Source organism: Pteropus vampyrus, unplaced genomic scaffold (assembly GCF_000151845.1).
Source record: "Pteropus vampyrus isolate Shadow unplaced genomic scaffold, Pvam_2.0 Scaffold387, whole genome shotgun sequence".
NCBI classification, from domain to species: Eukaryota; Metazoa; Chordata; class Mammalia; order Chiroptera; family Pteropodidae; genus Pteropus; species Pteropus vampyrus.
Window position 1 is genome coordinate 3,436,933 of NW_011889168.1, and position 15,675 is coordinate 3,452,607.

Consider the following 15,675-nt stretch of genomic DNA (forward strand, 5'->3'; position numbering starts at 1 on the left):
TATGCCCACAGTCACCCTGGAATGATAGTGGTTTTGGCAGGGCTCTTTTGTCTCTTTCCCTGACCACACCCGGCTGTTAAGCTCTAAAATTTGCTGGCTGATTGCAGTGTTGTTTTTAATAATGCCCTGGGGCATTAATTGCTCCATAAACCGATCTAATCAAATTAGAGCTCCTTTAAAGTGATAGTTCTCAAGATCAGTATTGGAGATTTCTTCTGACCCCAGATGCTATCTCTTTCCCTGGTTCTCTCCAGCATGCTAGCCAACCTAGGCATGAACCACTTCTCTGCACTCTGTTGCAAATGAAGTCAGTTCCATTGGGCGAGATTTGGAACTCTCTATTCTATGGAACACTTCTGCTAGGCAGAATCTCTGCTAGGCACAACTCTAGTACAGGAGGTGGGGACAGTGATGTGCTTCCCTCTGAGTGGCAACCCCAGGTCTCCTAGGTTTGCCTCTCCTGACGTAGAACCCCCATTCCATGAGCTGGGACCAAAGCAATTGGGGCCTCAGTGTTCTTGGTAGCACCACACCTCCACCCAAGAAGTGGGGGCCACCTGAAAGAAGGGAGCTCCCACCACTCATCCGAACATAGCCTCAGCAACAGGTAGCTGGGAGCAGGATGAGAAACAATGGTGCCCTGTCCCTCTCAGGAAGAAAGCCTTGCAGCTGGGAACTGGGGGAAAGGAAGCTCTGTTTTCCACTGTACCAGTCTGGTGTGACATCTGTTCTGGGAGGGGGGATGGAGGGAGTGGGTCTAGGTCCAAATACTGCGGACTCTTACTTTACTTACTGAGTTTTAGTAGATTTCTTTTAATAAATGCTTCTTAATTTGCTGTATGCCCTTAGGGCCGTTTCCAGAAATTTTAAATGAGTGATTTTTTTGTTTCTTTTTAAATTTTTCACCAGTTTTACTGGAGAGTGAGTCCATGTAGCTCTTCACATTATCATGCCAAGAGTAGAACTCTGTAAGCTTTTTAACATGAAATTTTGTTTTTGTCACTCTTAATTGCTCACAGTGACCCTGTGCTTGGATTTCTATCTCTTTGGTAAATTGTGAGTGGCTTGGAGACAGAAGCTCTGACCTTTATCCCTTGTGGAATCAAGATTGCCCCTAACAGCAATTTCTATCCCGTGGCACGTAACAGAATGTCAGTTACTGACTGTATCACTGACTTTTCTAGTTTGTTTTCATCACTTCCTTTGTGACTTGAAATATCTAACTGTGTCTTCCTTTTTTTCCTACACTCTAGTGCTGGTGTATTCCCAGAAAAGTGGTGCCTCTCTTTTACCTGTAATTGGCCACACACACACAAAGAAGGACACTTGAACCATTTAAAGTTTTAGTCAAAAGCATTATGTATTTCAACACTATAGGAGCTTTTTATAACATTTCTTGCAGTGTATATATAGATATAATTTTAAATTTGATTAATTGTTTTGGAGATGGAGAAAAGGATAAAGTGAGAAAGAGGGGAAAAAAGGCAGGCAGAAAAGAGCAGTTGTGCTCTTAAGGGTGGGACATGCCTCACTTATTCTTCCTTCAACCAACCATGTCTCATGCTTTTCAAACTTGGCCCTTGACAGCTCTGCTTTCGCTACTACTTTTTTCTTTCCTGCTCCTCCTTTATTCAGGATTCTTAGCTGGTGATGGCCCTATGGCTGCCCCGCTTTGTTTGGGTGGCCATTCTTCACGTGGCCACATCTGAGGCTCCTGCCAATCCTGTACCATTCATCCTCTGCTGTGTGGGCTTCCTCCTAAGGCTAATGTAATGTGGCCTCACCGAGTCTTTGACACACACTGTATTGGAAAATTTGGTAGTGCTTTTCTCCTACCTAGGTCATTTGACAATATTCTTGACAAATCATTTGATTTGTGTGATTGGCCTGCTGCTCCTTCTTGGGATCTGTAGGACAGTGTTGACTGTCCTCTGGGGTGGGTGTGTGTATGTTGACTATTTCATTCAGTGTTGTTCTCTTTCCCAGGATGCTCCAGAATGAAACGCCATAGAAAACTCAGCAGCAGTGACAGTTCAGATGAGAGTGAGTAGAACCAGCTAATAACTGGTAGCTTCCATATCTATGCTCTTTGAAGATTTCTTGTTTGACTTGAGGACAAGCTGTTTCATGCTTCTTTCAATGGTTAAAAAATAATGTTTTTAGAAAGGAAAGCTTGGGGTACCATTTTTCTTATTCATTTAAATTTCATTAGAAATAGGCAAGTTAGGTGGGAGAATTGGTTTTATGTGGCATATAGCATTTTGTTTTTCACTTTTCCCTTACCTAAACAGCAAATGACAAATCTAATAACGATTTAACAGTGCTTTTCAATTAAGTATGAAAAAGTACGAGAGCATAAATTATAGGCCCTACAATTCTAATTGTAGCTCAGGTACTAAATGCCTGACTAGATGACTCATCATTTGTAAAAGTCAACAACCTTATTAACAATAGCATTTGGGGAAGTGCTGAAGGATATACAGATTCCTTATCTACACTTTTAGTTTTCTAGTTGCTTTTGCAGATACTTTTCCTCTGGGTGGAACATGAATTGTGTTATTCCAGAATGTTATGAGGTATGATTATACCAAGTCAAATCTCCTCAGCATTAGCATTGTTGAAACTTCTACATGCTGGGGGTGGGTCACCTATAAATGTCATTAAACTCCATTATAAGGCTTTCTTGGTTGTAATTTAACTTTCTTCAGTGGTATGAGATCACTGTTCTTCTCCATCATATCTTTCATATTCTCTTGGATGACATTTAGTTATATGACGGTTATATTAGCAGGTAATAAGTTTCAGTATATTTTTCTAATTATCTTTTGCAGGTCCTTCTACTTCCTTTACTTCCGGCTCAATGTATAGGAGCAAGTCAAAAATTCAAAATGAACACAAGAAATCTGCTGAGGTGAGATCAGATACTCAATTTTTAGACTTAAAAAAATAGACAGCTGCCATCTGCCTACATACCTACAATACCCAGATCTTGGAGGTGTGAGGAGTAAACCATGTGCCAATGGATAGGCTTATTTTCTGATAAATTTTTTTGTTTGTTTGTTTTTCAAGAAAAAAATCTATTTTCTTTTCCCTTTGGGAAAACAGTAGTCTTCACATTGTGATTTCACTTTGGCGATGACCCTTACGTTCCTGGCTTTAGAATATAAAGCCTCCCCTTAGCCAAGAAGTAAAAGGGAACCAGACTTGGGGAGTTGGGAAGGACTCAAAGATCTGGCCTTTGATTGTAAAGAGCTAAGTTGGTAGGTAGGAGACAGTGCAGGAACGGATAGGCAGTGCAAGAACCACTGCACAGGTTCTAACTGCCCCCACACAGGGCAGTGCAGGAATGGTTGTGGATGGAGAAAGGAAGGATCAAATTGGAGATCTGGGCCCTGATAGATCCTCACAGCCTTCAAAGCACTGCCAGACCAAGAAGAATGTGTCACTCCTGGTGAGGCTGGTCATCTGCCCCAGGGGCAGCAAAGTGCCAGAATTGCAGATGGACTTGGTATTGGTTTAGTGAACACTACAGACTTTCCTCTGTGAAAATTAAATATGAGAAATTGACCTATGTATTTTCACTTCTACTATGAGTAGATTTCCTTGGCTGCAAAGGAAAAGAGAGTGTATTAGTTAACTATTGCTGCATAACAAATTATCACAAAACTAGTGGCTTAAAGCAGCATACTTATGTTATCTCAGTTTCTGTAGGTCAGGAGTCTGGGCACAATGTGACTAAATTCTCTTTTCGGGGTCTTTCAAAGCTATAATCAGTATGCTGACTGAGCTGTGTTCTCATCCGGAGGTTCAACTAGGGAAGAATTTGCTTTCAAGCTCATTGAGGTTGTTGGCAGAATTCATCTCCTTGCAGCTGGAGGACTGAGGTCCCTGGTTTATTACTGGCTTTTAATGGAAGACCATCTTCCACTCTAACAGGCTGCTTATAGTTCCTTGCCATGTGGTTTCTCTGTAGATTGTCTCAAAACATGGCAGCTTATTTTTTCAAAGCCAGCAGCGGGAGAGTGTTTTTCTCCAGTGTGTTAAGACTGAGACTTACATAATACAATCAGGGGAGTGACATCCCATCACATTTGCCATATTCTATTGGTTAAAAGCAAGTCACAGGTTCTACCTGCCCCCATACAAGGTGGGGATGGGGGTTGGGGTCATTGCTTTAGGGTATTAGTCAGAGAAAGCATTTTTCTCTCCCTTTCTCAGAGGTCACGTTTCATTTCCATCATTTGCCAGGGATCTTTCTGGGCTCAGTAGAATATCATAATATATTTAAATATGTCTGTGTCATACAGAAAAACTTATGGAATAAAAGGCACATAAACAGGAGCAGAACAAATTTCCCACCTATCCAAAAGAGGCTTTGACTACAAAATGGTGGGAAAAGAAACCTTGCTATTTTCCTATTTAGGACAGCAAGTCCTAAAACATAAAGTGACTCAAGAGCTTTGGGTGTTAAGGCCTGCTGCATCCAGGTCAGTCAGAAAAGCAATCTTTTGTTGCAAGGGTTAGGAATTCTAATGGGAACAATTTTTTTCATTTATATTTTACCTTCTGTTATAAAAGAGAGAACCAGATATTGTAGAACAAAACTAGCCTTGGCATTAGAAGAGATCGATTCCCTATTTAGCTCTGCTGGCTTATTTCATCTCTCTGAAATAATTTGATTTGTCATCATAACATGAACATTATCATACCTACCTCTCATAGCTACTACCATTTATTGAAATTTTGTGTGCTAAGAGCTTTATATTAGATAATCTGATTGTTTCCCCAAATTAAGCAATTATAAGAATCTCCTTGGATGCTTCCTTCCTTTTAAAAATTATTTAATAACTTAATTATATCAGTATGGATTTGTATATTTATTTTATACTTTGGTTTATAATCTAATTCTAGATAATTTATTGTGTTGCTAAAATTATTCCATAAATCAGTAAAATCTGTTTTCTCTTTTCGAGTCTTTTGATTTCTGCTCTTACTTTCATTATTTTCTTCTTCTAGTTTTAGGTCTATTTTGTTCTTTTTCTAAATTCTTGAGGGTGGGTGCTTAGGCTTTTTCAGACTTTTCCTCTTTTCTAATATAAGAATTTTTCGTACTATAAATTTTCCTTTTAACACTGCTTTAAAAATATCCCATTGATTTTGATATGTTTATTGTCATTTTCTTATATTTCTTATTTCCCTTGAGACTTCCTTTTTCACTTATGGATTATTTAGAAGTGTGTTTTGTTTCCAAGCATTTGGAGACTTTCCTGCTCTCTTTGTTATTGATTTCTAATTCGAGTCCATTTTTTTCAGAACTGTAGTCTGCATGATGTCGGTTATTTTATATTCGTCAAGGTTTTGTTTTATGTCCACAATATGGTTTATCTTGGCGAATGTTTCATGGGCACTTGAAATGAATGTGTATTCTGCTGTTGTTGGGTCCTTTTGGTTGATGATGTTCCTCCATATCCATGCTGATTTCTGCCTAGTAGTTTTATCAATTGTTTAGAGAGAGCTGTAGAAGTCTTCTAACTGTAATTGCAGATTTGTCCATTTCTCCTCTCAGTTCTATCAGTTTTCTCTTATGCATTTTGATGCTCTGTTGTTAGGTGCATATATATTTAGGATAGCTATATCTTAGTGAATTTATTATCATGTAATGAATGCCCTTCCCCGTCTTTGGTAATTTTGTTTGCTCTTCTGTCTGCACTCTCTAATATTAATATAGTTTCTGGCTTTCTTTTGATTCATGTTTGCATGGTATATTTTTTTCCATCCTTTTACTTTCTATACATATGATATTTTCAGTGAGTTTTTTATAGATAATATATAGTTGGGTCATTTTTTATTCCACTCTTTCCATCTCTCTTTTTTAATTGGCATATTTAATCCATTTATATTTAATGTAACTTTTGGTATGATTTGGTTTAAGGATGCCATTTTATTGTTTTCTATTCTTCTGTTGTTGTTGTTCCTGTGTTTTATTTTCTGTCTTTCTGTGGATTACTTGAACATTTTTTAAATTCCATGTTGATTTTTCTGTAATGGTTTTGAGTCTATATCCTTGTGTAGATTTTTAGTGGTTACTCTTTGGGAGCAACCTTTAAAAGGGAGGACCCTTTACATACATAACTTATCAGTCTACTGCTCAGTACCTTTTACCACTTTGAATGAAATATAAAAACTTTACATCACTTAGGTTCATTTACTCATCCAGTCCCGATCTTTATTATATAATTGTTTTAAATATTTTCTGTACATATATTGAGACTGCATTAGACAGTGTTGTAATATTTGCCTCGGCCATCGAACATTATTTATAAAACTGAAAAGGATAGTCTGTTTTGCTTACCCATATTTTTACTCCCGTTCTTTATTCCTGATGATCCAACTTTCCTTTTGCTCATTTCCTTTCTGAAAAACTTCTTTAGCCATTCTGTTAAGGTAAGTCTTCCAGTGATAAATTCTTATAGTTTTCCTTCATTTTAGAATGTCTTGGTTTCACCTCCATTCCTGAAGGATATTTTCACTTGATATAGAATTATGGTTTGAAAGTACTTTTCTTTCAGCACTTCTGGCCTCCATGGTTTCTAATGAGAAATCTTCTCTCATTCAAATAGTTGATCCTTTGTAGGTAATCAGTCATTTATTTTCCAGTTGCTTTTACTATTTAGCTTTAGTTTTCCAAGGTTAGATTATGATGTGCCTGGGCATGGATATCTTTTGGTTTATCTAACTGATTGGGTTTGATCAGCTTCTTGAGTCAAGGTTTATATCTTACTCAAAGTTTGGGAAGTCTTCAGCCATTATTTTTTCAACTACTTTTTCAGTTCCACCTTCTTTCTCCTTTTCTTCTTGGGACTTCAAATGTATGAATGTTAAATCTTGTGTTATTTTCCCACAGGTCCCTTAAACTCATTTTTTTTTCAGTGTGTATTCTTTCTGTTGATCAGATTGGGGAATTTATCTTGTTTCTTTAGTCTTTATTCAGTTAATTTCATTCTTCTATCAAGCCAATCCCCTGAGTTTATTTCGGTTATTGTATTATTCCATTTCAAATTTTCCATTTGGTTATTCTTTATATCCTCTATATCTTTGCTGAAACTTTCAATTTACTTGTTTCAAAAAAAGTGTTCGTAGATTCTCATTGAAGCATTTTTATGATGGATGTTTTAAAATCCTTGTCAGATAATTCTAACATCTCTGCATCTCGGTGTGTCTATTATCTCTTCTCATTCCCAGTTCTGTGTGTGATGAGTGATTTCCCATTGTATCCTGGACTTTTTGGTATTATGTTATCAGACGCTGTCTTTTTTTAAATCTGTTTTATCTTGCCTCCATAATAACCAGGCCAGTAGGAAAGAGGGGTGCTGTTTACTACCAGTTGCAGAATTCCTAGGCTCCCCATCCTAGTTCTGTTATCTCTCAAAGAAGATCTGCGATCTCTCTGGGAAGGGGGAGGGGTTATTCATTACTCTCCTTACTACTTGATAGGAGTGGAAATCCCCACCTTGTTGCCTCCATAATAGTAGGGGGTGTGGTTGTGGCAAGGGGTACGTCAGTACTGATGGGCTATAGTGACAGTCCAGGCTCTCTACCCAGTAGAGAGGGGCACCTTATTAGTAGGTGGGAGTGGATGTAAAGGCCTCTCAGGTGATGTCCACTGAAAGCACAACAATCGCCCTTTAAAAAAAAAAACATTTTAAATATCTTTTTGAAATATAATTCTCACATTACACAATTTACTCATTTAGTGTATAATTCAGTGGCTTTTAATATATTCACAAAGTTGCGTAACCATTACCACAATCTAAATTTAGAACATTTTCTCATCCTAGGAAAAAAAAAAAAACCTACACATTAGCAGTTACTCTCCAATTCCTCTACTACTCCTAGCCCCTGCCAACCAGTAATCTAATTTCTGTCTCTATGGATTTGCCTATTCTGAACATTTCATATAAATGGAATCATACAGTATACAGCCTTTTGTGTCTAGCTTCTTTCACTTAACATACATTTTTGAGGTTCATCCATGTTTTAGCATGTATCAGTACTTCATCTTTTTACAACTGAATGATATTCCATCGTATGGATATATCACATTTTGTTTATTCATTAGTTGATGGACAATTGGGTTGTCTCCATTTTTAGAGTATTATGAATAATGCTACTATGAACATTTACATACCAGTTTTTATATGGACATATGTTTTCAATTGTCTCGAGTAGACACTTCTAAGTATGGAATGTTACCGGGAGCTGGGTCAAATGGTAACTCTATTTAACCATTTGGGGGAATGCCAGATTTTTTTTTCCAAAGGGGCTTCATCAGTTTATACTCCCACTAGCAGTGTATGATGGTGTTTAAAATTCGTTAGTGCTTTGGGCACCATAGATTTCAAATTCCTCTGGTGACCTTGTTTTTGTTTCCTCTCTTGACTTAGAGTCTTGCCTTTGTGCTTGTCCTCAAAGAGATTCTGTTTTTTGCAGCTCTCCCAGCTATAAGCCACTGTTTCTATCACTGGAGGCTTTAGCATGGTGGTAGGGCATGGGGAAGGGGCAATGTTCTCTAATCTTCTGATTACCTCTCAATCTTTGGACTACATAGTGGTCCTGAGTCTGGGGGTGGGATGGGGAAGGTGGTCTTAAAGGGTAGAGCTTTTTTGCCCCTGCCCCCTGTTCCCCTGTCTGCCTGCAGCAGGTATCCTCTGGTGTTAGTCTATGTCCTGAGGTTCTTCCTCCTGTCTATCAAGGCTTTTTCCCCCTTAGATAACACAAGGAGGCTTTTCCTTTCCCCCAGCATTACTGCAATTATATCAGTGCCCTCACTTGATATCTTTCCCCTGAAGATGAAGCCTTTTGTTCAGTAAGGGAGCCAGGACACTGAGCACCAGGGGCCCAGACAGCACCACTGGGGAAGCTTTTCTCCAGGTTTTCCCCATCTTCCCTATGAGAGCCAAATTGGATTTCTGGAGAAAAAGCTTGCCAGAGGGTGGGAATCCCCTGTAACTACAGCCCCTAGGAACTTCATACTCTCATAGTAGGTCCCTACTTGGTTCCAGCAATTCATCAGAATTTATAGTTTAATGTTCCTACTGTGGCTTCTGTGCCAGGTAAGCAAATGTTCCTGTCCTGTGTCTCCCTGCAGGCATACCTGTCTCTCTTTGAGTTGGCCATTTGTCCTATGACCCATTTCTCTGATGGATTCACAAAAAAAGATGTTCATTTTCTGCCTTTCTTGTTTTTTTCTTCTTGTAAGAATGAAAATTTCTTCCTGACCCTCTACCTTATTTTTTAAATTGGGAGTTAGTCATTGAAATGCAATATCAATAATCATTTTCACTGGGGCTTAATTGGCTGCATTAATAGATACATATTTTCTTTGATGTTTAGTGCTTTGATAAGATTCCTATATATGCCTCTCCCTGATTTATCCTCTAGAGAAGAGTTTCCTAGGGGTATGTGAATTTCACATAGGGTTCAGGAGTTTTAGTACCTTCTGTAAATCATATACAGACTTAAGGGTTTGTTTTTACGTGTATTTTTTCTGAGCTAGTAATCTTCATCTGATTCTCAAAAGGACCCATGCTCTTGAAGATGTTTTTAAAAAGCCAACTGCCCTAGAAAAAGCACATATTACTAGATGACCAATTTAAATGTATTAGAAAGTCTTCCATTCTTTCTCCAAAGCCAGGATATTTTCACCTAATATTAGTCTGACTGGTCTATAAAACATATCAACCTATCTTAAAGGATTGACTGCATATCATCTGTAGTCTCATTTATTATGCCCAAGACTTTCATAGCAACAGAGTAAAAGCTCATATATTTTAACCTTCAAATAGAGCCTGTTTACATCAGTTTATCTCTGTTTCTAACAAGCTTGATTTGGTTTTCTGGCCTGCAACACATAAAAAGCACTAAGCTTGTAAATGTACACTTATTACCCAAAAGGAACATTGAGGGATGGGAGAATAACTTGCAGAGCAAACCTCAGATGTCATCTCTTGTATAAAAATTGCCCAGATCTCCATCTCAGATTCAGTTGTTCCTCCTCCTCCATTACCAGGATGCATACACACCTGTGTTAGGTACAAGGTAAGGGGAATACTCGAACCTGCCTAAGCATCCCCAAAGTACATTGCTTTATGGCAATTGATGTTCAGGTTAATGTCAGCCCATAGCCATCAAAAATGTCCCATTTATTTTTTTATAAGAAACTTAAGAATTATTTAAAACTATTTGAAAAATATTTCTATGAAAAATAGTTCCATGATTTTTAAAGTTTTAAACTTAGAAATTGAATAAGATGTATTTCATTGGAAAAAATCAGTGTGGGACACAATGTCTTGACAAGACTGGATACCTTTGTTATTGTATAAGAACAGGCTTGTATTCTTTGCTAGGTTTTCTTTACTTTAAGTGGTTGATTCTTCTAGATAACCTGAAAAGCTTTTATTGCCTTAAGATGTATAATTCTAAGAAAGTCACTTATAGTTAACTCTCTTTAGTTAAATCTAGTTACTGTATTTGCAGCTTTGTGTGTGTGTGTGTGTGTGTGTATGCTTTAGGGGGTGACACATCTGCTTGTGGTCAGTTATATATAGTTTCAGATTTAAATGACTATGAATCAAAACTAATCTCTCTCTGCTTCATTTCCATGGTCCAGACAGTGTTCCCTTTTGTGTCATACAGGAAGTAAATGTTTGGCTTTTCCTCTAAAAAAAAAATGTCACATAAATGTTCAGACTAGCTGTGCTTTAAGAAACTGCCCACCGAGAGATGTTAATAAGAGCAGTAAAAACCAGAGCTGTCCATGAAGGGCATTTTCATTTTGTGGCTCTGGCAGGTTAAGCATTGATATTCTAATTGAATTCATAGTGAGGCCTCCTTTGTTTCTGCAAGCATCTGAGAGGCCAAGATGTGCATGCACTGTTGGACTTGGCATAGCCTCTGGGCTGTATGTTAGCCTGTGAATCCCCTCTTTGACCATAAATGAGCAGATATTTGGTAAGTACAAAGCCTTTTTGTTTCTGGAACTTTTGGGGAAACTACCATTGCATATAGAATAGGCACACAATTAAGAACTTGTAAAACTTCTCAGCTTTATTATCTAGGTCAGTGTCAAGACCCGGATCCCTCATTCATAATCTTTAATTTAACAGCAAATGGCCACGTTTTATTTTGTGAAGTTTCTGCATTATCTTGTGGCCTATGGAATGTTGGTTAAAGTTCTTAACGGGGCTCTTGCTTGGGAGCCATGTGTTTGGGAGCCAAACCATGCACGTTTTAGATGAGCCAAGAACTCACATCTTCTTTACTCCATCAGTAGTTACTTTATGGACTAGATAGAACTCAACTCTATACGTCTTTCTGCTTTTAGAAGTAAAGCTGAGACTATGATGATAATAAAATAACTGCAGCTAAAATTTATTTAGCTATTACCATGAGCCCAGTACCATGCTAAGCCATTTATGTAAATTCACCTATTTAATCCTAAACAACAACCCCTCTAAGGTAAGTATGATTACTATCCCCATTTTACAGGTGAATAAACTGAAACAGAAAATTTAGATAACTTGCCCCAGATGATTAAGTGGTGAAATCAGTAGACTAATCCAGGTAGTCTGTCTCTGGATCCATTTTCCTTTCTTTATAGATTTTAATTTCATTTTTAACTATATTAAAACATTTACCTGGTTCAGACATCAAATTATGAAACAAAATACATTCAGAGAGATCCAGCTTTTGTCTCTCTTTTCCCTATTTTCCTCCCTCCCCAGAGTTAACCTTTTTTTTTTAAGTTTTAGGTTTATCCTTTTATCATTTCTTTATGTAAATATATACAAATATGTGTGTATGTGTGTGCCATTGTATGTGTATAAAACTCACACCTCTAACCAGGATAAACTATAGCTACCTTGCCTGTATTCATTTTAAAAACCTAAAAAATGCCTTTTCTTATTAGAAGCAGATTCATGAGACCAGTCTGATAAATACATTTCAAATCACTTTGCAGATATCTGCCGGAGTACCAAACTTACATTCCTATCCTCTGTTTAACATTTTATGTTCTGCCTCATGCTTGGGACGTTTGAATTCTATAGCAAGATAAGGCAAACTCTTGTACTCTGCCTTGAGTACAAATGCTTCTCTAGAAGCCCTGGATCTGATGCTATTTAATCTGACTAGCTTATAAAATTGAAACCAGGCTTATCATATAAGTCTGCTTTTTTCCTCTAAAGGCAGAAGGGAAAATTATAATAGTCATTGGATTTAGCCTTCATTTGCTTAAGAAAAATAGATATTAGTTGACTGGTGTTCCTGCAGTTCGAGGTTTCCCAGGCTTCATAGAGTGCCTATCCCTGGAGATTTGGTATTTCTTAAGTCGTGGACAAGGGCCAGATTTTATTGGTCTCTCCTTTTATATCTCTTTGCCTAGTCTTCACATTACTTTTCTGTTTGGTAAATATGTGTATCAGTTTCCTAGGACTGTTGTAACAAATTACCACAAATTGTGTGACTTAAAACAACAGGAATTAATTTTCTCACAGTTCGGGAGGCCAGAAGTCCAAAATCAGCCAGGTTGTGCTCTCTCCAGAGATTTTAGGGGATATTCCATTTTTTGTCTCTTCCGGTTTCTGGTAACTTAGCATTTTTTGACTCATAAATTAGTGGGTCATTCCAGTCTCTGCCGCCTCCTCTTCTGTCTCAGATCTCCCTCTGCTTTTCTCTTATAAAGATACTTGACATTAGATTTAGGGCCCACCCAGATATTTCAGGATGATCTCTTCATCTCTGATTCCTTAAATTATTTACATCTGCAAAGATTCCTTTTCCAAATAAGGTAACATTCACAAGTTCCAGAAATTAGGATGTAGACATATCTTTTGGAGTGCCACCATTCAACCAACTACAATGTGTTTCAGGTTACTTAGGAAACTATACAGAACAGATTTTCATAAATAATTATATAAAGTATGAAAACATGGCTTATTGTATGTGATTAGATGGTATGGCATTATTAAGCCCAAAGTATGATTTTGCAATTAATTGATTTATATTGTGAAGTGTATCACATGGAAAATAATGAAATATTTTAGGAGGTTGAAAAATACTTGGCTCTAGTATTCTTCACAGATCTAAGGTGGGATTTCCCATACCACTGTCTTTCCCAAATACAGTAGTGTAGCACAATTGTAAATTGCCACCTCCACTGGCTCATTAAAGGCACTCCAATAATTTATAAAAATGGATCAGAGTGTTGAGCAAAATGGTGATTCCATCTCACCCGTTAGCTACCCAGAACACTGAGCTCTGTGCAAAACATGTTAAAAGGATATGTCTGTGATCCTCTCTTACCTCCCTATACAAAGCATTATGTAATAAACCACCAGTTTTTGTTTCCTGTAGATGTAGCTTTCTCTCTCCACAGCATCCAATTAACTTGAATTGACTAGGATTCTTGATAGGAAGGTCATTTTGTTGCCACCCGGCTGCCAGTATGTTTAAGGTTGGTCTTCTTCTCTGCTTAACTCAGGTCATGTTATTTATTCTAAATCTTCCCTAAGTGAAACCAATGTGTATTTGCAGGGTTTTCCCTGGAAAGTAGCAAATGGAATGAGTCCTTATTCATTTAAATGGCATCATTTGATTATGTGATAGTTCAGTCCCATACTCTGTGAAATGTCAGTTTGAACAGAACTGCACTGAGAATTAATTGTTTTATTGGATAATGTTTCATGCCTCTACTTTTGTGTTACACATAATATGGACAGTGTTCTCAGAGAACCTTTATTAGCTTTAAAGGCTAAAATGTTTGTGTGATAGCATCTCTTCCTTTGATCCTAAAGAAATGTGGACACGTTTATTCTCAGCCTGCAAGTAGTTTGATTTTTTTCAGAATTAGAAATTAGTAGATGAGGTATAGACCAATGTATATATGTTCTTATGTGAAAATGTATTCCCTCATTGCTTAGATATCAACTAGGACTTCATCACTTAAATCATTGCCAGGTCTCATATCATACTTAAGAACTCATGGCATACTTTTTTTTTCTGTTGTCGAAAAGGCAGAATCACAAAGCCTAGGCTGCCAAAGCCATCAAAGTTATATTTCCAGGCTTGGTGAGCACATTTCTGTGCCCTTTAGTCATCTAGGGGCCCTTTCAACCAGAAGATGATAGTACATCAAACTTTAGATCCATCTCTGTTCCCATATTGTCAGTACCTAATTGTGCTTAGAGTGTGGAAAATGAACTTTGGAGAATCACTTTGTTTCCACAAGTCCAAGTTATAATTATACCCATATTATCATCCCCTACCTCTGCCCTTTGACCTTTCCACACAGCTTGGGATCCCTTGCTAGGGAGTAAGGTTAAGGCTCACACTGGGAGCCTCTTGGCTGCCACAGTAGACATATCAGTCCTGTCTTCCTCAGACTTGAAGAGTTCACTGAAAGTGATAAAAATGAATAAACTAGATAGTAAAAGGTTAAAAAAGAAAAGACTAAGGACATTTTTAAAAGATCTAAGTACAAAGATAACTAGAATAAAACTGCAAACCTTCTTAACTATAAAAAATTACAATTGAAAGAGCAAAGAACATGCATCTGGTAGAGAAAGAAAGCATAGGAAATATAATACACACAATTACAAAATGTGAGAGTTGAGACCAGTATATGAGTCATACTAATAAATATGAATGGGCTTTAACACCTGTTAAAGAAAAATATTTTTTGGCTCGTAAAACAAGACCCAACTGTATGCTGTATATAAGAACATACCTAAAACAGCTATTCAGAAATGATAAAAATAAAGAGGTGGACAAAGGAATATCAAGAAGATGGAAACAAAAACAGCAGGAATAGCAATCTTGGTATCAGAGAAAATAGCAATCAGACCCCCCAAAACAAAGAAGGTCACTTTAAAGTTAAAAGCTACAAGTCACCATGAAGATACAATACCTGTGAATAGTTGTACACTGAATAACACAGCAACCACCTTTATGGAGCAAAAACTATAGGAGATGCAAGGAGACATAAATAGAATCACTAATCATAGGAGACTTTCAAACACCTCTCAGTATCAGACAGATTAAATGAACAAAAAAATAGGAGAAGCTCTAAACACCATAAGCAGTAAAATACTTCTCAAATATATATATCAAATTCTATGCCTCGGTACTAGAGATAATAGAATACACCTTCTCAAATATCTATGGTACATACACAAAATATGATCAAACATATTGAGTCACAAAGGAAACATCAATAATTTCCACTAAGTAGAAATATTATAAACAACACTCTGATCACAATGCAGTAAAATCAGAAATTACTAACAAAAACAGAAAGGTCCGAAAGGTCCTTTCCTATGGAAATTTTAAATCCTATTAAATAACTCTTGGATAAAAAGAGGAAATACAAACTGAAATTATAGGTTTTATAAAAATAATGATAAAGAAAACATTCTATCTGAAATGCTTTCTCCATATCTTAAGTTGCATGATGAGAAACAGGAGGCAAGTATTGTTCAACCTCCTGATAAGCTTTTCTACAAAAAATAATTTGTTTCTCAATGTTTCTAATGTTTAATTACAGTATACTAAAAATATTGGAGTAGTCTTATTTTTTCATTTCTCTATGTATTTATAGTCAACAGTAAGAGACTTACT

General features: G+C 37.1%; 1 protein-coding gene across 2 annotated transcripts in view; it reads left to right on the plus strand.

Annotated features, from left to right (window-relative positions):
* The window catches only part of JADE3 (jade family PHD finger 3), a 136,013-nt gene that overhangs the window by 69,421 nt on the left and 50,917 nt on the right, over positions 1–15,675 (plus strand). For both annotated transcript variants that reach the window (XM_011380049.2, XM_011380047.2), the window contains exons 3-4: positions 1,987–2,043; positions 2,832–2,911. In XM_011380049.2, coding sequence (XP_011378351.1) covers positions 1,998–2,043; positions 2,832–2,911 — 126 coding nt within the window. In that variant the 5' untranslated portion in view covers positions 1,987–1,997. The remainder of the gene's footprint in view (positions 1–1,986; positions 2,044–2,831; positions 2,912–15,675) is intronic.